Source organism: Solanum dulcamara, chromosome 8 (assembly GCF_947179165.1).
Source record: "Solanum dulcamara chromosome 8, daSolDulc1.2, whole genome shotgun sequence".
NCBI lineage: Eukaryota > Viridiplantae > Streptophyta > Magnoliopsida > Solanales > Solanaceae > Solanum > Solanum dulcamara.
In genome coordinates this window covers 59,163,334-59,189,218 of record NC_077244.1, presented here as the reverse complement: position 1 = coordinate 59,189,218, position 25,885 = coordinate 59,163,334, and the positions used below count along the sequence as shown (strand labels likewise).

The following is a 25,885-nucleotide window of genomic DNA, read 5'->3' as shown; positions in this document are numbered from 1 at the left end:
TAAGATAATCATTTTCTAATTAAAATAATCATCATTAAGAAAAAAATATGTTAAAATAAATAAATTAATATACATTTTTTGAACATAAAGTAACAACATAAACATTTTTGAACTAAATTATTCACCGCAAAAATATTTTTAGACCAACTATTAATTAAAAATATTTTATTTCATTTTACATAGTTGGAGGACATTCTTTAATTTCCCTTTTCATTTTTTGGTTTTCCCATATTTTTTCCCGTTTCTTTGACCCATATATATAAACCCCTGGCTTCTTTTCTGTCTTCCTCTTGTTTGCTGTGTTTCGTCAGTTTTGGTTTTTGGGGTTTTGCTGCTGTTGAGATTCATACAAAAAGGAAAAAGGACCTTCGAAGATGGTAAATCCCAACTTCAACTCATCAAAATCAATTGATCTTACTAATCCTTTGAAATCAAATCTGGAAATCAAACAATCTCTTGTATAAATTGCTAACTGATATTGATTTTTCTTGTTTAGAGCTTTATTTGATCCCTAGTTTGCGATACTTCCTTTATGAGATTATGGGTTTCTGTAGATTATAAAAAATTATGCTAGATTCTTCGCATTCTTGAATGGTTTATGCATTAAATGTGCTTATCGATTGAATAACTAGTTCTGATGCAGTGGGTGCCTAAGAGAGTATTTAGCAATGAATTCCATGTTTAGGGTTTGAGAATTTTTGAAATCTGATATTTTTACTGGATAAAGGAGGAAAGATTACGAAGGGTAGCCTTGGAGTAACTGGTAAAGTTGCCGCCATGTGACCAGGAGGTCACGGGTTCAAGCCTTGGAAACAGCCTCTTGCAGAAATGCAAGGCAAGGCTGCGTACAATAGACCCTTGTGGTCAGGCCCTTCCCCGGACCCCGCGCATAGCGGGAGCTTTAATGCACCGGGCTGCCCTTTAAAGGAGGAAAGATTACATGGGTTGATAGCCACGGTAGAAATAAGCGGTAATTACATGAATCATCTGACTCTACACATTGGATTCATCCTTGCTTGCTCTCCTCAGCACACACTCAACATATCAACCTATCGTTCCTTTATTCGGGTGGCACTTGCAATGAGAACTCACATTGCTTATGTCAAAATATCACATGGTGGGGCCAGTGTTGTCAAAGGTGCGCGTAAGCCCTAAAGTGAGGCTCAAAACGTGTTGAGCACCTCGCCTCGCTTTATGTGCGCTTCAGTGTGGTCGTCAAGGTTCTAAGACAAACGTTTCCTTGCCAATGAGCCTCTTTTGAAGAAATGACACTAAACAATTGATATTTCACTTTATCATACCTTTTTTTCAATTTCTTGGTCATATATTTGTCATTCATGTTTATAATTATTGGTCTTGGACTAAACATATATATTTGTATCTTTTTCTCCCTTTGCGCCTTTTTTCATTAAAGCCCACACTTTATTTATGCTCTGCGCTTAAAGCCCCAATGGACAGACCTTAGAGCTTTTTTGCGCTTTTCGCCTTTGATAACACTAGATGGAGCTCAATGTGCTTCCTATTTGTGGATACAAAATTATATGTCATTTTTGCTTATTTTAGGTAGTTTGAAAGGAGTGGCTTTGTCCATCTTTTTGGTAGAACATAAGTTGACAGTTATTGATCCAAGTTGAATTTGTCAGGTACGATTACAGCCAGACCCATTTCTCAATGAACTGACAAGTATGTTTGAGCGAACTACTGAGCATGGTTCTGTTTGGGTTACTCTCAAACACTGTGAGTTTGCCTCTTCATTTGTTTTCCTGTATTTTGTGCTCTGTATTCTATTTATGATTGATTAACAATAGAGCTGTAGATTGAAATACTGATTGATCAATCTTGTCCTTTGTATCCACAGCTTCTGATAAATCTAAAGCCCAACGGAATAAGATGAAGACAGCTGGCGAAAATCTTGAATTTAAGTGCCTCATCCGAGCAACTGATGGGAAAAAGAATATTTCCACAATGGTAATCACAGTAGAACGTGTTTTATTCTTTTCCATTGCCTAGTCTTGTTGGTTAGATTGTGTTTTCACTTTCTTTTTGCCAGTCTTGCCGCTTTCCCCTTTCTTTTTGCTTTGTGGGCACTATGTTCTCTGATAGGAACATTTGAGAGTGTTAGTTTGTTGTATGAATTTATTCTTAGCATAAGTTTAAACGTGCAAATATAGATAGATTCTAGCTCCTGGCCTCTATCTTTGAGATAGAGAGCAGCAAATGTCGAAAAAAGGATGGTAGCCTTGTGGTGCAAAGAGAATGATAGTTGTGGTCCTTGTTTACTTGATTGATAACTAATAGTTAACGTATATGGTTGTAATACAATATTAGGGCATCTAAAGGGACAATTTTTTTGGCTTCCTCGTATTAAACAAGAACACTATATTATTCTAGAGGCACTTTCCTTGGCTACCTACTTATTGAATGCCTCTGGATCATCTCTTTCTCCTCCTACCTCTAATGATGTATAACTTAAGAAAGTAAGATGGAAGGAGAAAGAGAACATGTAAAGGAGCAGGGAAAAACTGGAGATTGATTGAGCATGACTTGGTAACATTTGATTTTCACATATTTGGTAACGTATAGTTACTAGTATTTATATGCAGAAGTGATTCTATAGTTCTGGTTAAAGAAATCTCATACATCCCCCCTTACTATTAAGAGCCCGTTTGGATGAGCTTAAAAAAATAACTTTTATGTATGAAGTGCTTTTAGAACTTTGAAGTGCTGAAAGTTATTTTTATAAATAAGCAGTTGAGTGTTTGGATAAAAGTGCTTAAATGAGGAAAATGATGTGAATTTTAGGGTTAAAAGAATAAAAAGGGTAGTTTGAGAATTTAGTTAAAATATAAGGGATAAAAAAGTAATTTCTATGGTCAAAGAAAATGACTTTAAGCACTTAGAAAAAAAAGTTAGGAATCCTAACTTTTCATTTTTGACTGACTTTAAGAACTTTATGGCTTAAAGTTAGCATTAGGTAAACACGTCCAAAAGCTAAAAAGGGGCTTTAAGTTGGTTTTGACCAACTTAAAGCCCATCCAAACGGGCTCTAACTAAAAAGATCGACTCAGACTAGAATATGCAGGTGCTTCTAGCATCTAAATTCGACAGCAAAAACTGTTAGGAAAACAGTGTTTTTGTGGAATGAGATAATTGCCACTTAATTTTGTTTACGTTTTGGCACAAGTTTTCTGAAGCAGGTGACGATGGAGATACTAGTGAGTGAGTGGTTACATGGGCGGCTTTGCATGGGGTTTGAATAGGTACTTGCTAGTACCAAAATCAATGATCCGAAGGATCTATGTATTTGCCTGTTGAGGTAAAGTACTGTTGGAAATCCTGGTGATTCTCAATGTGAAAGGCTTATGCCTTCCCTGTTTGATCGGAGAACTTGAACCAACAAGACTCCAGTCCAAGCATATCGCCTATTGGATTTGTATATCAGGTGGAATTTTGTAAATATCTATGGAGTTCCTAAATACATAATCATTGCATGAACTATGTTTCTTTGCAGTTTGACCATGGTGCTTTCTTTTCTTTTTTTCGAGCTACCTAGTCATTTGTTAAAAATGACATTCACATCAAGGAAATTATTTTTTCTTTCTTATGTGGATTCCTACAATGTGAATCTCTCGTTTATCAAAATATAATGTCAATTCCAGATAACTTTTTCTAATTCTCTTTTGTTTTAATTTAAGCACCTGTTAGCAGCTGCCATTTTTCCAGAGGAATCAGTCATTTATCTGCATAACAACGTTCTTCATTTTGGATATTTAACATTACAACAGTTGATGCAGAATACTTCCTTTTCCATTTTGGAGGTCTTCAGCATATGCTTAATGCTGAGGAATACAACATTACCAGTATCAAAAAAACATTTGACATAGAAATTAGAATGCACCAGTTCCAACAATTATCCATTATTTCAGAATTGTATTCCAAGTAAATGCAATTATTCATTTATATTGAGCTCTCTCTGCATGTATTATTTCAAAAAATTGAAGGAAAAGATTGAACTATAGGGAGATGATTGGAATTGTTTCCTACTCACCGTGTGGCTAATGGTTACTGGGATTAGGCATATTTGAACAGCAATTCCAGCAGAAGCATGCAACATTACTAGGGGATTTTGTTTATCAAATCTACTTCCAAGACCAATTCTCATTATATCTGGCTGTAGCTGCGATAAATTTGTAGCATGATTTAGCACCCAAGGGTGTGGCCTAGTGGTCAATGAAGTGGGTGAGAACCCTGAGGTCTCAGGTTCAAAACTCAGCGGAGACAAAAAATACTAGGTGATTCTTTCTATTTGTCCTAGCCTTGGTGGACAGAGTTAACTGATACCTGACAGGTGACAGATATCCCGTGGAATTAGTTGAAGTGCGCGAAAGATGGCCCACGGTCATCAAAAAAAATAAAAATAAATTTGTAGCATGATTTTGTGTGAAGTTCCCATCTCTTTGTGTAAGCCACATGATGGAATTTGGCCCGTTGGAGGAATTTTCCCCTTCCTCTTACGTCATTTGAAGTGTTATCGCACTGTCTATTTGTTAGTCATTAAAGTTACTTTTAAGGCTGACGTTTAACACGTTTGTAGTTTTAATTGGGGCAATTTACAAATGGAACAGGGGAAATAACTATCAGATAGACAGTAGACTGAAGGTTGGATTGATTTCTATTTTCCACAGAATAACATTGAGTATTTAGAAACATTAAACAATCAGTGTTATCTGAAATATCATCTGACCATATTCCTTTATCTCTAATGCGGAGATTGGGATAACCTCAGGTCATACTTCAAAGTTTGAGAACTGGTGGGTTGGGGTTGAGGGCTTTATAGGCGAAGTGAGGAGCTAGTGGACATCTTTTGACATTCAAGGCAGGCCAAGTTTTTCATCCTTGTTCAAAAGCTCAAGATTTTAAAAGTTAGTTAATGAAATGGGGTTCATCCCAAGGGGACAATTAGGAAGCCACGAAAACTGCTTGTCTGGATCAAATTACTGATCTTGATGCTGCTCAAGAACAAAGAGACCTAAATGAGGAAGAAGCGATCCTAAAATCTAGTCAGTCCATTTAATTATAAGAGATTACCAAAAACAAGAAGATTGCTTGAAGGAAGAGGTCAAGGGTTTGATAGTTAAGACAGGGAGACAATAATTTTTTTCTTAGATTTGCTAATGATGGACTTGCTAATTGTTAACGGAATACTGATGGAGGAACCAACACCACCAAGGGGGAAATATTAGCCTTCAATTAACCCCCCCTGTATGTTGAACTTGAGGATGGGAGGAGAGAGTTTAAGTATATGAATTTCCCCACACTTAATGAAGATGAAGCACTGTAGTCACGTCGGATCTTTGAAGAATAGGAGGTATAGGCAGCCTTTATTCTTGTGCATTAGATAAAGCTCCAGGATAGATGGATTCACTATGAGATTCTTTATACTTTGTTCGTATATTCTTGGAGCTCTGTTCTTTTTCCCTAGCGCATACTAAAGCAGAATAGACTGATCAGATGACATGCGCACAAGGGAAATAGATTGGATTTCACGTCGATAGAAATCTAGGAAAAATCATGAACACTGACAAACTTTCACTCCCAGGAGTATTTTGAAAAGAGCTTTAGTCCACATATGTAGCTCTAAATGCTAAAAAGACTGGAGTTATGGAACTGAAAGATTTTAGGCTTATAAGTGCTAATAGGAAGTGTGTACAAGATCATTTCCAAAGTGTTAACAGAGGTTAAGGAAGGTAATTCACAATGGGGTTGATAAATATCAAATGACCCTTATCGAAGAAATGCAAATAATGGATGCTATTTTGATAGCTAATGAATGTGTAGATCCCATAATCAAAGGGAAGAATCTAGGAATCTTGTGCAAACTAGATATTGAAAAAGCATTTGATCCATGTGAATTGGAATTTTCAGCAGAAAATTCTTAAGGACATAGGCTTTGGAAGCAAGTGGATTAGATCGATTCTATTCTGCGTAAGCAATGTCAGGCTCGCCATCCTGGTGAATGGCTCACATGAAGGTTTTTCCCTCATAAGAGGGTAGATTGAGGCAAGGTAATCCCTTGTTTCCTTTTCTCTTCATTATGGTTATGGAAGGTCTTCATAGCATGTTGAAAATGGAAAATCAGAATAGGTGGATATGGGGTTCAATGTACTCAACGATGACAAGAGCAATATGGAGATTATAGATCTTTTGTATGCCGATGACTCTTTTGATCTTTTGCAACTGTTGACCTAATACATTTGAGGTTAATCTTGTCTATCTTTGAAGGTTTTAATGCCTACATCTGAATTGGGGGAACTTTGTTGTACTCCGTAAATGATGTGGTAAACATTTACCTTTTAGCAATGGCTTTGGGATGTGAAATTGGCTCTTTATGGACAACCTACCTTGGATCATCTCTCTCAGCAATGAACAAGGCTTAGAAGATGGAATGGGGTGCTAGAAAGATGTGAAAAGAAATTGGCTGGGTGGAAGAGTCTGTACATTTCTCTAGGAGGTTTCTAGGAGCTTTGTAAAGCTAGAGTCTACTTTCTTTGTAACATGTTTTTGATGGTGGCCAGCATTCCAAATGCTGAAGAATACAACAGTACTAATTCTAAAAAAAAACTTCTCTAGGAGGAAGGTTGATCCTGGTCAATAATATACTTTACTCTCTCCCCTCTTGCGTGATGTCTCTTTTCCCTCTTATCAGCAAGACTGAAGAGGGAATTGATGTCCTCAGAAGGAGCTTTATTTGGAGAGGCAATAGAAACAAAATCTGCTTCCATTTGGTGAAATGAAATCGGGTGGGGTGGAGGTTAGGGTATAAGGAACATGAGTCCTTTAATGAAATGGTTGTAGAGATTCTCAAGGGTGGATCAAGCCTTATGGGGAAGGGTTGTCAGTGAAAAATATGTGGTTGAAGGACATTGGGGCTAAAAATGGTGTCCATCACTTATGGGATTGGTGTATGGATGTCTATCAAGCTCATCTGACCAACTTTTATTAATAATGTAAGGATAATGGCTGGAATGGTTTGAAGACCTCTTTCTGGAATGCATATTGTATAGGACAGGGCCACTTAATGAAGTTTTTCTAGACATCCTCAGTTTTTATAGCTGTAGCTGAAGTGTGAGTTAACAAGTATGAAATCTATGTTTTAGAAATTGGAAATCAGCAGACTTGCTGAATTCCTCCACTTATGGAGTTAGTGTATGGAAGTCTCTTAGGCTCATCTGGCCAACTTTTAATTAATAATGTAAGCATTAAAGTTGGGAATGGTTTGCACACCTCTTTCTGCAATGATAATTGGATAGGACACGGCCCATTTAATGAAGTTTTTCTAGACATCCTCAGCTTACAGCTGTAGCTGAAGTGTGGTGTTAACAATGATGAAATCTAAGTTTTATAAAATTTCTCAATAATTGGTAAATTAGCAGGCTTGCTGAATTCCTTAAACTCTTGGAGAACTTTGAGGGTGCACTACTCAACTAAAAGATAAGTTGATTTGGGAGAAGGGCAACAGATAGTGTTCACACAGACCAACATTACACTAGGCATTTGCCGAATCGTTGGTATTGGAAGGCGAAGATACCTTCAAGGTAGCATACTTTTGTTGGCTGGTGGTAAAAGATGAAGTTCTGACACAAGCAACTTAAAAGAGGTATGCAGCTCTATACTAAATGGTTCATGTGTGCTTCCTATGTGAGAAAGAAGCTGAAACAAACATCCACCTTGTTTTGCACTGTCAAGTCATTGATAGACTACGACAGTAATTTCAAAAAGCAAAGGGTTGGAATGGAATCTGCCCAAATCAAGTGGACAATTACTAACCAGCTGCTATGATCCCGGAGGCATTCTGAGGCAGAAGAAATGGTGCAATTTGATCACAACATGCATTTGGTGGTGTAAAGAAACTCAATATGCTTTGAAGCATCAAATGACATTCATAAAAGATAAACAAATTATGGATGCAACTCTTTTAGTCAGTGAATGTGTGGACTCTAGACTCAGAGGTGAAGATCCAGGGATCATGTGAAACCTAGATATAGAGAAAGCATATGATTCATTTCAACTGGGTGTTCCTCCTCAACGTTCTGAAACAAATGGGTTTTGGTGGAAGATGGTTGTAGTGGATTGGTTTTTGTATCAAAACTGCCAGGTTCTCAATTCTAGTCAACGGAGAATTTGCTGGAATTTTTCCCTCAGAGACAGAGGACCCAGACAGGGAGACCCTCCCTCTCTTTTCCTTTTCATATTAGCTATGGAAGGTTTCAATAGTATGATGAGGGCGGCTATTCAGAACAGTTGGATAAAAGGTTTCAGGATACGCAGTCAAGCAGGGGAAGAGATACAGATTTGTCATTTATTATATGTAGATGATACTGTTGTTTCTGCGATTCTAAAGCAGGTCAGATCAGGTACATAAGAAGGATTTTGGTGATCTTGAGGCAATTTCTGGTCTCTATCTGTAAATTGGGGGAAAAGTAGTAGTTTCCCCGTTAAAGAAGTTCCACAAATTCAAAGTCTGGCCAATATCTTGAGTTGTAAAATTGAGGAATTCCCAGCAACTTACTTGGGGATGCCCCTTGGAAACAAACATAAGGAGCTAGAAATTTGGGATGAGATTGTTGAAAAAACTAGCTAATTGGAAAGCCTGGTATTTATCTTTTGGAGGAAGAATTACTCTTATCAACTCAGTATTGAACTCATTACCAACATTTTTTAGGTCCTTATTTCCTATGCCTTCAGGTGGAGGATAGACTAGACGAGTTGAGGAGGACTTTTCTATGGTTGGGTAATAAGGGCAAAGGTATTCACCTAGTGAAATGGCAAAGTACTTAGCTAAGCTAAGCAGACAATATGGTTGACTTGTTATCAGGAATCTGGGGCTTCAGAACAGATGCTTATTGACAAAATGGCTTTGGAGGTTTGTTGGTGAGGATCATGCACTCTGGAAGGAAGTAATTATCAACAAATATGGGCAGTGTGACTATTGGTGTTAATATAGTATCTAGCACCTATGGGTGTTAGTATGGAGGACAATTAGGAACTTATGGTCTATGTTGTCTGGGAATATAGACTATAGTGTGGGGAATGACACTAAGATCCTTTTTTGGAGAGGTAAATGGATTAGACACGAGCCTTCCAGAACTGTTCTCATTTTGTAGCAACTCTGAAGCATCAATAGTTGACACTTGGTCCTCAAGGGTGGAATCTCACATTCAGAAGGCACTTGAATGATTGAGAAGTGGCTTAGTGGTTTCTTAGGTTTATCTTCTGTATCAGACACAATAAGGTGGAAGCATGAGAGTGATGACAAGTTCTCAGTAAGAAGACTATGTATAAATGATGTAGTGGAGCAACCAAGGGGGCAAGGGGCATACCAGGTCCTTGGAAACAGATTTGGGAGTACAATGTCCCAAACAAGGTGAAATGTTTCACTTGGTTGGTGACCAGAAGAGCATGTCTCACTCATGAAAAATTGGAAAGGAGGGGCTTTCAGATAGTATCCAGATGTTTTTTTTTTTGCAAGGAGAATGAGGAAACTAATAGTCGTCTGTTTTTTCATTGGAAGATTACATTTCAAATCTGGTCTATGTTTCTAAGTATTTCTCAAGCAAATTGGGTAATACCTGAACACACTGCTGACCTACTTAGCTGATGGATAAGGAGTGGAGGGAGCTGAGAGTCAGAAGAAATGGTGGAAGATAATACCATATTGCATATAGTGGTCAGTCTTCTCTCCATACTGACCACTATATGCATTATGCAATCTCTAATCCAATCTAGAAAATCAAAGAAAATTGTATGAATACTTGTATTTTTGGTGTAAGGAAAGGGTATAGAAGGAGCTGAACAGTTAGAAGACTTTTAGGATTTTTGTAATTACTGTAATTTCCTTCTGCTTGTTTGTTTGGATCCTGTAAATTTTTGAAGGTTGCCAGCATGTCCTTAATACTGAAGAATACAACTTTACTATTCTCAAAAAAGAAAAACATGGTTAAGATCATCAACTTCCCAAAATATAAACATTGTCAAGATGGTCAAGCCCGTCAGGGCTAAAAATAGCATGGTTTAGTTCGTCTCTTCAGTTCACATGTTGGTTTGTATAGGTTTTTTCTTGATGAGCCAGTTGTATTTTAATCTCTCTAGAAGGTACTGATTAGGTGTTCCTGGTGTAAATTTCACGTGGCACTTCACTCATCATAAAATATATTTGTAGCGCTGAAAGCATTTGCGAGCTGGAACCTTTTTGCACTCTTTTGTTCTGATTTTGCTCACCTGCACATGCAAATACTCTGTAATTTGTTACTTCTTGAAATTGAGAATTTGACAAGGTTTTCCACACGGGGTACACTTGGCATGAAGTCTGGGCTGAAACAGCTCCTCATGTGTCTGAGAAAGAGTTAGTCCCTTTAATATAGAACTTTGTCTGGTATGTTTGCTAGCTAGCCTTCCCCAGTTTTCCTTCTTGAATGCCTCTCCACATCCTGTAATGGAGACAAGAACACCAACTTAATTTTTTTTACCTTAGTTGTCTTTATTTTCTTCATCTTATTTGTATTCATGTCTTGCTTGTTGCTCTTTTTGATAAGCTAAATATTTTCATTAGTGATTGGAGAAATCCGGTATACAAGCTGTATACCAAAAAGAAGAGAACCTAAACTAACGTATTGAAAGAAAACCAATCATCTAACACAGACACCTTATGGGGGTGATGTCATCTTAATTGTATTAATTTCTTACTTGTTGCTTTGTGTACATCATTTCACTTATGATGGCTAATGATGCACATGATTTCATTGGACTAACAGGTTGGAGCAAAAGATCACCAGCGTTTCCAAGCATCTTATGCAATTTTGCTGAAGGCCCGCTTGACTGCACTAAAGAAGAGGGAGAGGAAGGACAAGAGGAAGGCTGCTGATTCTGACAAAAAGACAGATAATTCAAAAAAGAAATCTGCTGCTCCTAAGGCCTCTACTTGAAACTTTAGTACTTTGGTTTATCCCCCCCCCCCTCCCCCCCCCCCCCAATTATGTTACTAGGATAGAGTTGTAGGATTTGACCCCCCGTCCGTCTGGGGTGACATGTCTGAAGCTGCATAGAATGAAGAAAGGAGTTTTTTTTTTTACTCTATATGATTATTTACTTCTAAATTAGTCAAGCTTTCTGAAGAGCTTGTTGGGTTATGGAACATTTGAAGAAATTTTGTCATAATCTTGATATTTAATTCCTTGAACAGCTTTGGCAATTGAAAGTAGAGGGGACCAAATTGGAGTAGTCTGGTTGCTTACTTGAATGTCAATTGCATCTGATCATACTTTTGGTTATCTTGAACTTGAAATGACATTTTTGTGCTGCTGCTTTTTGTTCAACCAGATTTTCCCCCCACTGTTCCAAAACCATTTAGTCATGAAGTAGGCACATTATTTGGTGGGTTTTCTTTTAATTTTAGTGGGTGCCAGTTACATAGTCCTTTGCATGTATGAATTAGGAGATTAGTGATGAGGTCTAAAAGGTATTTTGAAAAGTGAACAACTGATAGTTGAGACGTGTTTCGATAAATATTTGATGATAGTTTAAGTAGGAAATTTACGCATCTAAAAGTTTAGGTACAAACGGAATACTTTAGATATGCTGTTGATCGTTCACTCTTTATTCTAATGTATTTATCACTTTTTGTCTCCAAGTCAAATTAAACTATCAAAGTATAATTAAGAAATAAAGAAAACTTTTGAATCTTGTGGTTTACACTAAGAATGTGTGTAATTTATCAAACTGTCCTATGAATTGTATGGTCTTAAATTTGTCGTGTGGCATGTTGTTATATGTGTCAAATGAGCGAGTTATAGGGTATAGGGTTTTTGCTTCTTTCCAACGTATAGTAAACCAACTGCCTTTTTTTATAAAAGTCATCTCGATTATGAATCACAATCTTTTCTTCAAACGATCTCCTTTTTTATAAAAATCATCTCAATTACGAATCACAATCTTTTCTTCAGACGAACTCCCTTCATCTTCCTCCTCAAAATATTCATTCTCCTTCTAGCAATTTTATGAGATATAATTCTTTTTTTTAGAACTTTGTTAGCAACACCACTATCAAAATTGTTTATTCGTAACATAATTTTTTTTATTCCTGCCCGATTTTTTCTACGAAACGGATATCGAGATGTACTTTCATGGCTAAAATTTGAACTTATGGGTGGAGAATCCACAAAATCAGAATCAGAAACCCCTTTTTTGAATAAATCTTATGGGTAACTTTCTTAACCATGGTAATTGATATTCAAATCAATCAATACCTCCTAAATATTCACCTTCTATAAATACAACCTTTGATTCCAAAAAAATTAGGCAAAGAACTGAAAAACGTTAAGTAACTCAGAATCCTTTAATGTAAGAATAAAGAATAAATATAAATAATCAAAACAAAGAGCCACTCATGAAAACATGTGTTGGAAATTTGAGTAAAGTAAGACAACTTCTCAATAAAACACAACTTTCAAGCAATTAAATGAATTTAAAATTACAATTCCACCTCTCAATAAAAAATAAATGTGAGTCTTTTAATAAATTAAAAGTAAATTTTTAGTTACCATGTGTTGATATAAGAGAGAATAAAACAGTTACACTTTTCAAGAGTTATAAATTGGGCTATTCAATGCTAATATAATTATTAAAAAACATTTTTATGCCAAAAAAATAAAAATGTGTTATTTCTTGCCAATCAAGAATATAAAAAATGCTATGAGGAAACGACATATATAGACAAGTACTAAGTATAATTGGCAACATATAGCCCAACATTAATTAACATTTAATGGACTCATAAAAAATAGGCATAAATTAGCTCAAATCAATTAGCAACATTTATTAGGGTATAGAGTTTTTGCTTCTTTCCAACGTATATATAGCAAACCAACTGCCCTTTTTTTTTTTTTATAAAAATCATCTCTATTACAAATCACAACCTTTCCTTCAGACGAGCTTCTTTTTTATAAAAATCATCCCGATTACGAATCACAATCTTTTTTTTCAGACGAACTCCCTCCGTCTTTCTCCTCTTCCTCCTCACTTTCAACAATCATTCTCTTTCTATCAACTTTATGAGATATAATTCTTTTTTTAATAACTTATTTAGCAACACCATTACTAAAATCACCTTATTTATCCCTATCCAATTTTTTCTACGAAATGGATATCGAGATGTACATGCATGACTGAAATTTGAACTTATGGGTGAGGAATTCAAAAAAAATCAGAATTAGAATCCCCTTTTTTTGAATAAATCTTACGGATAACTTTCTTAACCATGACAATTGATACTCAAATCAATCAATACCTCCTAAATATTCACCTACTATAAATACAACCTTCAATTTAAAAAAAGTTAGGCAAAGAACTGAAAAACGTTAAGTAAATCAGAATCTTTTAATGTAAGAAGAAAAAATAAATATAAATAATCAAAACAAAGAGCCACTCATGAAAAGGTGTATCGAAAAACACAACTTTCAAGCAATTAAATGAATTTAAAATTATAATCCAAATTTCCAATCAAAAAAATAAATGTGAGGCTTTTAATAAATTAGAAGTAAATTTTTAGTTACCATGTCTCTTCTCTCTCCTCTCATCTTCCAACGGTAAGTGACTCCCCCACCCCCACCCCCGACCCCCCTGACCCCCCCCCATCTCCATCCCACCTACACCCAGGCCAACACCTCCCCTAGCGGCCTCCGGCGAAGACTATTTCCGGCCAGATCTCCCCCCCTTCTGTTCTCTCTCTTCATCTCTTCCTTCATTCTTCTTTGTATTTTTTTTCTCTTCTCCTTTTTCCTCTTTGACTGCGATCGAAAATCCTCCACCAGTAGATTTTCGGGCAGTTTTTGCACAGGTATTTCGGTATTTCCGGCGAGTGAACAGTTTCCGGCGAGTGAACAGTATTTCCGGCTCGTGAACAGTGTTTCCGGCGCGTGAACAGTGTTTCCGGCACGTGAACAGTGTTTCCGGCACGTGAACAGTGTTTCCAGCACGCGAACAATATTTCCGGCGTGAACCAGGTTCTTTTCAACTGGAGTTGGTACCTCCGGTTTCCAAATATTCTTTGTTCATACACTTGTCGTTATATTTTGCTGACTTTAGACCATTTAATACTTTAGTAGTTCATACGCGTTTTCGTGGCTTTGGATAGTGATGGTGGATTAGGGTCATGTTCTCATTTAGGGTCGGGGACGAGGGTAAAGAGGGGTAAATGGGTTAAAGGAGAGTCTAGACTAAGAGTAGGTTCTTGGAACATTGGGACGTTAACGGGAAAGTCAATAGAGCTAGTTAAGATTCTTAAGAAAAGGAAGATTAATATAGCTTGTGTCCAAGAGACCAAATGGGTAGGTACTAAAGCTAAGGAGGTAGACGGGTATAAGCTTTGGTTCTCTGGTAGATCAAAGTATAGGAATGGGGTAGGCATTTTAGTAGACAGTGATCTAAGGGATCAGGTGGTGGAGGTTAGGAGAATCACTGATAGGATGATGTCAATTAAGGTGGTCATTGAAGGGACCACTTTGAACATTATTAGTGCTTATGCGCCGCAAGCGGGCTTAGTAGAGGAGGAGAAGAGGCGCTTTTGGGAGGATTTGGACGAGTTAGTGGGAAGCATACCGCCTACTGAGAAGCTTTTCGTGGGAGGTGACTTCAATGGGCACATCGGGTCTATTTCGGGAGGGTATGACGATGTGCATGGAGGCTTTGGTTTTGGGGACAGAAATGGAGGAGGAGTTTCACTTTTGGAGTTCGCAAGAGCTTTTGGGTTGGTGATAGTTAATTCGAATTTTCCAAAAAAGGAGGACCATTTGGTAACCTTCAGTAGTTCGGTGGCTAAGACTCAGATAGACTTTTTACTCCTTAGGAAGGATGATAAAGGTCTGTGCAAAGACTGCAAGGTGATTCCGATAGACAACCTTACAACCCGACATAAGCTCTTGGTAATGGATTTAGGGATCAAGATGACGAGGAAGAAAAGGGTCGGGAATGATCGACCTAGGATCAGATGGGGGAGTTTGACCACGGCTAGTGCTCTAGAGATGGGAGAGAAATTGAAGGACATGAGGGCCTGGAATAGTAGTGGGGATGCGAACAGTATGTGGGATAGGACGACTAGTTGTATTAGGGTTGTAGCAAGGGAAGTGTTGGGAGTCTCGACAGGCAGTCGTAGTCGACATCAAGGGGACTGGTGGTGGAATGTAGAAGTGCAAGGGAAGGTGGAAGCAAAGAAAATGGCATACGCGAAGTTGATAGAAAGCACGGATGAGGTGGAGGAGTGGACGAATAAGGAACTTTATAAGATGGCGAAGAAGGAGGCGAAGTCGGCTGTTTCGACGGCAAAAACGATAGCTTTTGAACGCCTCTATGCTGAACTAGAAGAAAAAGGTGGGGATAGGAAATTGTTCAAGCTAGCCAGGGCGCGGGCGAGAAGGGAACGCGATGTGGACCAAGTGAAGTGTATTAAGGACGAGCATGGAAAAGTATTGGTAGAAGAGACTCTCATTAAACAGAGGTGGCAGTCATACTTCCATAAACTCTTGAATGACGTAGGGGACAGAGACTTTGTGTTGGGAGATTTGGAACATACAGAGAGGCGTCGCAATTTTGGATATTGCAGGAGTATTAAGGTCGAAGAGGTTAAGGGTGTTGTTCATAGGATGCGCTGGGGAAGAGCAACCGGACCTGACGAGATTCCTGGGGAATTTTGGAAGAGTGCCAGCTTGGTAGGTTTGGAGTGGTTGACTAGGTTATTTAATGTCATCTTTAAAACGGCAACGATGCCCGAAGAATGGAGGTCGAGTGTAATGATCCCTCTATACAAAAACAAAGGGGATATCCAGAGTTGCAACAACTATAGAGGTATCAAGTTACTAAGCCACACTATGAAAGTGTGGGAAAGAGTGGTGGAGATGAGGGTGAGGAGAGGCGTGTCTATTTCAGAGAACCAGTTCGGATTTATGCCGGGACGCTCAACTACAGAAGCCATCCATCTTATGAGGAGACTGGTGGAGCAATATAGGGAGAGGAAGAGGGACTTGCATATGGTATTCATCGACTTAGAAAAGGCCTACGATAAAGTTCCAAGAGAGATACTATGGAAATGTTTGGAGGCTAAAGATGTACCTGTGGCATACATTAGGGTGATCAAGGACATGTATGAGGGAGCCAAAACCAGGGTAAGGACAGTAGGAGGGGACTCAGAGCATTTCCCAGTTGGGATGGGGTTGCATCAAGGATCAGCTCTAAGTCCATTTTTATTTGCCTTGGTAATGGATGCATTGACGCGACAAATTCAAGGTGAGGTGCCATGGTGTATGCTTTTCGCGGATGACATAGTCCTGATTGATGAGACTCGTAGTGGAGTTAATGCTAAGATGGAGGATTGGAGACATACCTTGGAGTCTAAAGGGTTTAAGCTGAGTATGACCAAGACAGAGTACTTAGAGTGCAAGTTTAGTGAGACACCTCAGGAGGTTGGCGTGGAAGTTAAGCTTGGTGCCCAAGCTATTCAAAAGAGAAGTAGTTTCAAGTATCTTGGGTCTATCATGCAAGGCAGCGGGGAAATTGACGATGATGTCACACATCGTATTGGGGCAGCGTGGATGAAATGGAGGCTCGCTTCCGGAGTGCTATGCGATAAGAAGGTGCCACCACAACTTAAGGGTAAATTCTACAAAGTGGTGGTTAGACCGGCTATGTTGTATGGGGCAGAGTGTTGGCCAGTTAAGATCTCTCACATTCAAAAGATGAAAGTTGCCGAGATGAGAATGTTGAGATGGATGTGTGGTCACACCAAGAGCGACAGGATTAGAAATGAGGCTATTCGGGACAAGGTAGGAGTGGCCTCGGTGGAAGACAAGATGCGGGAAATGCGACTGAGATGGTTTGGGCATGTGAAGAGGAGAGACACAGATGACCCAGTGAGAAGGTGTGAGAGGTTGGCCATGGATGGCTACAGAAGAGGTAGGGGTAGGCCGAAGAAGTATTGGGGAGAGGTGATTAGACAGGACATGACTCAGTTACAGCTTACCGAGGACATGACCTTAGATAGGAGGCTGTGGAGGACCCACATTAGGGTAGAAGGCTAGTACATAGTCTCGTTATTCTTCCCTATTCATAGGCGCACTAGCACATTACAATTCCTTGTACTCTCATTTCTGCTATTTCTGTTACTATTTATTGCTTTCAGTACTTTTGATTACTCTATTTTATCTGTGATGCCTTCGTGATTTATTTTTCTATAGCGCTTTGAATTTTTTTAACTTTATCTGACCCCCTTTTCCGCTTTTTTTTTTGAGCCGAGGGTCTCTCGGAAACAGCCGTCCTACCTTGGTAGGAGTAAGGTCTGCGTACAATCTACCCTCCCCAGACCCCACGTTGTGGGATTTCACTGGGTTGTTGTTGTTGTTGTTGTTGTTGTCTTGGTATGAGAGAGAGAGAATAAAGCAGATACACTTTTCAAGGATATAAATTGCATTATTTAATGGTTGTATAAATATTGAAAAACCTTTATCCGACAAAAGAAAAGAAACAAAAAATTGTTATTTCTTACCAATTAAGAATATAAGAAGTCATGCTGTGAGGAAACAACATATATAGACAAGTGCTAGGTATAATTGGCAACATATAGCCCCAACATTAATTAGCATTTAATGGACTCATAAAAATTAGGCATAAATTAGCTCAAATGAATTAGCAACATTTATTAGGGTATAAAGTTTTTGCTTCTTTCCAACGTATATATAGTAAACCAACTGTCCTTTTTTTTTTTTATAAAAATCATCTCGATTACGAATCACAAACTTTTTTTCAGATGAACTCCTTTTTTATAAAAATCATCTCGATTACGAATTACAACCTTTACTTCAGACGAACTCCCTTCATCTTCCTCCTCCTCTCACTTTCAACAATCATTTTCCTTCTAGCAACTTTATGAGATATAATTCTTTTTTTAATAACATATTTAGCAACACCACTACCAAAATCACCTTGTTTATCCGTAACATAAACTTTTTTTTTATTCCTATCCAATTTTTCCTACGAAATGGATATCGAGATGTACTTACATGACTGAAATTTGAGCTCATGGGTGGAGAATTCAAAAAATCAGAATTAGAATCTCTTTTTTGGATAAATCTTATGGGTAACTTTCTTAACCATGGCAATTGATACTCAAATCAATCAATACTTCCTAAATTTTTGCCTACTATAAATACAACCTTTCAGTCTAAAAAATTAGGCAAAGAACTGAAAAACGTTATGTAACTCAGAATCCTTTAATGTAAGAAGAAAGAATAAATATAAATAATCAAAACAAAGATCTACTAATGAAAATGTGTGTTGGAAATTTGAAAAAAATAAAGGCAACTTCCCAATAAAACACAACGTTCAAGCAATTAAATAAATTTAAAATTACAAACCCACTTTCCCATAAAAAATAAACGTGAGTCTTTTAATAAATTAGGAGTAAATTTTTAGTTATCATGTCTTGATATAAGAGAGAGAAAATAAAATAATTACACTTTTCAAGGATAAAAATTAGGCTATTTAATGCTAATATAAATATTAAAAAACCTTTTTATGCCGAAAAAATAAAAAAGTGCTATTTCTTGCCAATTAAGAATATAAGAAGTCATGCCACGTCATTTCTTCACTACGAATCACAACCTTTTCTTCAAACGAGCACCTTTTTTATAAAAATCATTTCGATTATGAATTACAATCTTTTCTTCAGACGAACTCCCTTCATCTTCCTCCTCCTCACTTTCAACAATCATTCTTCTTCTAGCAAAGTTATGAGATATAATTCATTTGTTCATAACTTTATTATCAACACCACTACCAAAATCACCTTGTTTACCCGTAACATGAACTTTTTTTTTATTTCTGTTCGATTTTTCCTAAGAAACGAATATCGAGATGTACTTGCATGATTGAAATTTAAACTTATGGGTGGAGAATCCATAAAAACAAAATTAGAATCCCTTTTTTTTGGATTAATCTTATGGGTAATTTTCTTAACCATGGCAATTGATACTCAAATCAATCAATACCTCCTAAATTTTTGTCTACTATAAACACAACCTTTAATTTCAAAAAAATAGGTAAAGAATTGAAAAACGTTAAGTAACTCAAAATCCTTTAAGTAAGAAGAAAGAATAAATATAAATAATCAAAAACAAAGAGCCACTGAAAACGTGTGTTGGAAATTTGAGAAAAATAAAGGCAACTTCCAAATAAAACACAACTTTCAAACAATTAAATGAATTTAAAATTACAATCCCACTTCTCAATAAAAAATAAATGTGAGTCTTTTAATAAATTAGGAGTAAATTTTTAGTTACCATGTCTTGATATTAGAGCGAGAAAATAAAGCAGTTATACTTTTCAAGGATATAAATTGGCTATTTAATGTTAATATAAATATTAAAAAACCTTTTTATGCCAAAAAATAAAAAAAGGTGTTATTTCTTACCAATTAAGAATATAAAAAGTCATGCTGTGCCATTTTTTTTATTACGAATCACAACCTTTTCTTCAGACGAATTCCTTTTTTATAAAAATTCTCTCAATTATGAATTACAACCTTTTCTTCAGACGAACTTCCTTTATCTTCATCCTCGTCCTCCTCCTCTGTAACGACTTGTTTCCATCGTTAGGAGTAGGCCAATGGAGAAGTATTTCGGGCCAGAAAATATCGAATAGTAATTTCGAAAAAACTTAGCCTAGGCCAGCATTGGAGGAATTTTGAGTCAGGTGAAGTATAGGGTGATCATGTGAATGATGGGAGTTCAAATCTCTAATTTGATTGTATAGGATGATAGCCAAGATGATATGGAGCATTTACGATTTTGCGAAATCGCATTCGGGCGAGTAAAACTCAATAATTGAATTTAGAGTGAAGGGTATATTTTAATACATCTTGGAAAAAAGGTATGTTGTGAAATGGGGGCTTGAAGCTCAAACTACGATCTCTCTATTTTTGTGTAACCAGCCAGAGTGAGATTTCTCCCGCCATATAGGGATGGTCACACCAGAGCGGGGCAGACGTGACTTAAGTTGAAGAAAAACCCCAAAACGGTCTTTTTCTACAAAATAGTTCCTAAGGCTTCAGGAGGCGACCTAGGGCAATTTTCATCAGTTTTCCATGGATTTCCACGCTTAAGGTAAGGATTTACTCCCTAAATTCATTCTTTCATTCCTAGAACCTAGAAACTATGGTTGGTAATCATTGAGGGAGGGTTTGAGCTGAAAACTAATGGTGGAAAATAGCCCTAGGGTGAGGTTAGGATCATGAGTTTGGCCTAGGATGTGAATTGTGTTATATTTAATGATAGTTAGTCTATTGTGTTGATCCTTTATATGTATTTACTGTTTCTAGACCAAGAACGAAAAGAACGAATCTAAAAAGGGAAGACTCTTGCATTGTAAAGTTGTTGACGTTTGAATTTAAGGTAGGTGATGGTCTAGTTTCCCGTATGTGTTTCATATGCTTGATAAGTTGATTCATGATATGCATATATGTATATGAATAGGGAAATATGCTAGATTATGTGTGAAATGATCACTTGCTGGCCTGCTTTGTGATGAACCCGTTCTTGGTGATATAATGCTGTAAATACTGAATGTATTGTGATTGTGGTATATTTGGATCGGGTGTCATATTTCGATACATAATAGGATTGGGTGCACGTTCTGACACATAATTAGATCGGATGTCACGTTCCGACATATATTTGAACCGAATTTCACGTTTTGACACAAAGTTGATTATTTGTAGGTCTCTTGAGAGGACCCTTGTGTGAAGTTATAGCATGTGGAAGATATTGAGTTGTGATATTACTGAATATGGTTGAACTTGAGATTAGTTGACTTATTCTGTATATGTATATGCCTATTGTGTTGAATTTACTTATCTATGATCCGCTTACTCGCTAACCGCGTGATCCTACTAGTACACCATTATTTTGTATACTAATACTACTCTTGCTCTGCCTTTTTGTTAAGTAAAGGGCATATTTAGCCGGCTGCGGAAAGACCTCTTTTAGAAGTGTAAAAACTTGTTCAAAGTTCAAGGGTGAGCTATTCTATCATGCTGCCGTGGACTTTCTCATTGTTTAAGTCCTTCGTCCAGGACTCAGATGTTCAGAAAATCATTTAATAGTATGATTTCTTTTGGGGAGTGTTTCCCTGTTCTTTTATTGACATTTGGTTAGAGTTTTGGTACGGACGACTTTCAGTTCCTAGGATTCTCCGCATTTCATTTGATATTTAAATTATTTTGCTGAGTTTATGGAAACTCAATCTTCTTCTGGTTTTATACCTACTTCCGCAAGTCATTAACTATTTTATCTCATAAGTTGATAATTTGGGTTGTAAAAATAGTTCTCCAACTAGAGGGTTAGTATGGATGTCAGTCATGGAAGATCGGGATCGTGACAAAGTTGGTATCAGAGCCTAGGTTCATAAATCTCATCGTATCAAAATAAGTCTAGTAGAGTCTTACGGTACAGTACATAGACGTTTATACTTTTCTTCTAGAGACTATAGGATTTTAGGAAAAGTTTTATTATTTTCTTTCCTTTGTGCTATAACTTGATTCCAATTAGTATCTGATGATCCAAATTAGTATCTGACCTCTTTCACTTTCCTATTCGCAGATGGTCAACATTCGCTATAATGGTGTCAGGCCCGTAGCTCTAGTAGAGCTAAAAGAAGAGCCAGCCATTCAAGGGCGTGGTATAGAGAGAGGCAGGGGAGGAAGGTGAGGTAGGGGCAGAGGGAGAACAACACCTACCAGAGTGGAGGTTCCGATTGAGGAGGTGCCCGTAGGCGAGGCCCCTCCTGCTCTCTAGAAAGAGTTAGATGGAGATGTAGAAGTTGGAGAAGAAGAATAAAATACTGAGCTGGAAGAAGATACCCGGAGTGGGGCTATTGGTATTCCCCCTATGGACCCCACACTAGACCAGTAGATTATGACATTCTTGAGTGAGTTGGCCGATACTGGAGCCATTCCCACCATGCCCGTAGCACCAGCTCCTGTTGCTCGTCCTATTGCTACTGCAGCTCAACTAGCAGATGAGGGTAAGCAATGATGACTTCAACAGACCATTCATGGGTCCGGTAATAACTGGTATTGAGCATGATATGCTCACCAAGTTTCTCAAACTCAAACCTCCAATCTTTCATGGTACTGAAAGTGAAGATGCTTTTGAGTTTATTCTTGATTTCTATGAGAGGTTGCATAAGTTGGGTATAGTGCATCAGCATGGAGTAGAATTTGTAACATTTTAGCTGCAGGGTAAGGCCAAACAGTGGTGGAGGGCTTATGTATAATATCTTTTGTCAGTGTTGCCCCCACTTACTTGGGTTAAGTTTCATGCCCTATTTCTGAAAAAGTATGTGCCTCGTACTTTGAGGGACAGAAAGAAGGATGATTTTATGGCACTTGAGAAGGGGGAGGTTATCAATGGCTGCTTATGAGGCTAAGTTTGATGCATTGTCTAGGTAAGGCTAATATGGTGGCAGACGCATTGAGCCAGAAACTTGTTAGCATGGGCAGTCTAGCTTGTTTGGGAGCCCTTAAGCAGCCCCTGGCTAGAGAAATTCAGGCCTTGGAGGCCAGGTTTATCAGGCTAAGCATCTTAGAGAAAGGTGGAATAATGGTTGGAGTTGATCTAAGGACCACTTTTATAAAAAAGATCAAGACCAATCCATTTGAAGATGTTAACTTAAATGAAATTAGAGGAAAAATGTTGATGGGCAAGGCTCAAGAATCAACACTTGATGCATGTGGGGTGATTCACTTTAGGGGAATGATTTGTGTTTTTCAGATAAATAGACTAATTTAGAGAATCCTGTATGAATCTCATGGTTCACGATAGTTTATTCACCCGGGAGTGACTAAGATGTATCAAGACTTAAAACAGTTGTATTGGTGGCCTGGTATGAAGAAAGACATAGCTGCATATGTAGCCAAGTGTCAGAACTGCTAACAGGTAAAATATGAGCAACAAAGACCTTCAGGTTTGCTCCAAAGAATGCCCATTCCTAAATGGAAGTGGGAGAGAATAGTCGTGGAATTCATGGTGAGACTTCCCAAGATTTTAGAGAAGTATGACTCCATTTGGGTAGTGGTTGACAAGTTAACAAAGGCAGCGCACTTTATCCCAGTTTGAGTGGACTACAATGCACAACAGCTGGCCAAGATTTATGTGAAAGAGATAGTAAAGCTGCACGGAGTGCCTCTTTCTATCATTTCAGACCGTGGTACGCAATTCACTTCTAAATTTTGGGGAAAGTTGTATGAAGAGTTGGGCACTCAACTCACTTATGCACCACTTTCCATCTACAGACAGATGGGCAATCAGAGAGGACTATCCAAGTGCTAGAAGACATGTTGAGGGCATGTGTAATCAATTTTAGGGGATATTGAGATAAATTATTATCCCCGTATGAGTTCTCCTACAATAATAACTACTATTCCAAAACCGATATGACATATTTGAAGCCCTGTATGGGAGGGATTGCAGGTCTCCCATAGGGTGGTTTGAAGTTGGGGAAGTAGATCCATTAGGGTAGACTTGGTGAGGGATGCTCAGGATAAAGTAAGAAGCATCCAAGCTAAGCTTCTAGCAGCTCAAAGTCGTCAGAAAGAGTATGCTGACCGAAAGGTAAGGGATGTGCATTCGAGGCTGGTGAGAAAGTACTTCTAAAAGTGTCACCCATTAAAAGGGTGATGAGATTTGGCAAGAAGGGCAAACTCATCCCTCACTATATTTGCCCATTTGAAATTCTTGATTGTGTAGGGCCAGTGACGTATAGATTGGCCTTACCACCTAGCTTGCCTGGGGTACACCAGGTGATCCATGTGTCCATGCTGAAAAAGTACCATAGAGATGGGGACTACATTATTAAATGGGACTCGATGTTATTAGACAAGGAACTTCATTATGAGGAGAAACCAGTTGCAATTCTTGATCGTGATGTCTGAAAGTTGAGGACTAAAGATATCAATATGGTTAAAGTGCAATGGAATCATCGTTCGGTAGAGGAAGTTACTTGAAAGAATGAGAAAGATATTCGAGACAAGTATCCTCAACTGTTCGACAAAACATGTACTACTCTATCTTTATTTTAGCATTGTTTTCCCTAATTAGTCACTCGAGGACGAGGGATGGGTAAATTAGTATCTATTGTAACGACATGTCCCCATCGTTAAGAATAGGCCAATGGGAAAGGATTTTGGGTCAGAAAACTTCGGATAGTAATTTCGAAAAAACTTAGCCTAAGCCAGACTTAGACAAATTCTGAGTCAACTGAAGTCTAGGGTAATCATGTGAATGATGGGAGGTAAAATCTCTAATTTGATTGGATAAGCTGATAGCCAATACGATATGGAGCATTTACGGCTTTGTGAAATCGCATTCGAGCGAGTGAAACTCTCGAAATTAAATTTAGCATAAATGGTATATTTTAATACTTCTTGGGAAGAGGGTATGTTGTGAAATAGGGGCTTGCAGACGTGACTTAAGTCAGGAAAAAAAACCAAAATGGTATTTTTTTGCAAAAACAGTTCCTAAGACTTCAGGAGGCGACCTAAGGTGGTTTTCATTAATTTTCTATATATTCCCACACTTAAGGTAAGGATTTTACTCCCTAAATTCATCTTTTAGTTCCTAAAACATAGAAACTATGGTTGGTAATCATTGGTGGAGGATTTGAGCTAAAAACTAATGGTGAAAATAGCCCTAAGGTGGAGTTAGAATCATGGGTTTGGCCTAGAATGTGAATTGTATTATATTTCATTATAGTTAGGCCATTGTGTTGATCCTTTATATGTATTTACTGTTTCTAGACCAAGAACGAAAAGAACGAACCCGAAAAGGGAAGGCTCTTGCATTGTAAAGTTGTTGAAGCTTGAATTTGAGGTAGGTGATGGTCTAGTTTCCCATATGTATTTCATATGCTTGTTAAATTGCTTCATGATATGCATATGTGTATATGAATAGGGAAACATGCTAGATTATGTGTAAAATGATCAACTGCTAGCTGGCTTTTGTGATGAACCTGTTCTTGGTGATATAATGCCGTAAATACTGAATGTATTATGATTGTGGTATATTTAGATTGGGTGTCACGATCCGATATATAATAGTATCGAGTGTTACATTCCGACGCATAATTGGATTGAGTGTCATGTTTCGATATATATTTAGATCAGGTGTCACATTCTGACACAAAGTTGATTATTTGTAGGTACCTTGAGAGGACCCTTGTGTGAATTTATAGCATGTGGAAGATATTGAGTTGTGATATTTCTGAATATGGTTTAGGGGTTTTCAAAACCAAACCATAACCGATAAGCCTACCGCAAAATTGATTTATTGGCTAATTGGTATCGAATAAACAATTGGAGAACGGATTAAAATTTCATAATAAATAGCTTATTGGTGTGGGGGCGGATTATTCAATTTCTTTATTGGATAATCCGTTAACCCATTAAGAATTACCATACTTACACTTTTATTTTAGGTAGATGGGGGAGTTTGACAACGGTTAGTGCCCTTGAGATGGGAGAGAAATTGAAGGATATGGAGGCCTGGGATAGTAGTGGGGATGCGAACGATATGTGGGATAGGACAGCTAGTTATATTAGGGTTGTAGCAAAGGAAGTGCTAGGAGTCTCGACAGGCAGTCGTAGTCGGCATCGAGGGGACTGGTGGTGGAATGGAGAAGTGCAAGGGAAAGTGGAAGCAAAGAAGGTGGCGTATGCTAAGTTGATGGAGAGCAAGGATGAGGTGGAGAAGTGGACGAATGGAGAACTGTATAAGATAGCGAGGAAGGAGGC

The 25,885-nt window shown here is 37.8% G+C and overlaps 1 protein-coding gene across 1 annotated transcript; it reads left to right on the top strand.

Annotated features, from left to right (window-relative positions):
- Positions 1–248: 248 nt before the first annotated feature.
- Positions 249–11,236, top strand: LOC129900314 (signal recognition particle 14 kDa protein). The gene is made up of 4 exons (XM_055975264.1): positions 249–377; positions 1,644–1,737; positions 1,859–1,968; positions 10,812–11,236. Exons 1-4 carry the CDS (start codon positions 375–377, stop codon positions 10,980–10,982), a joined length of 378 nt encoding a protein of 125 aa, XP_055831239.1. The 5' UTR covers positions 249–374; the 3' UTR covers positions 10,983–11,236.
- The last annotated feature ends 14,649 nt before the right edge of the window (positions 11,237–25,885 follow it).

Bases quoted from the DNA above. Each gene is read 5' to 3' on its own strand.
- LOC129900314 (XM_055975264.1), top strand. The intron at 1,738-1,858 runs GTGAGTTTGCCT...TTGTATCCACAG, and splicing joins TTGGGTTACTCTCAAACACT to CTTCTGATAAATCTAAAGCC. The intron at 1,969-10,811 runs GTAATCACAGTA...TTGGACTAACAG, and splicing joins AAAAGAATATTTCCACAATG to GTTGGAGCAAAAGATCACCA.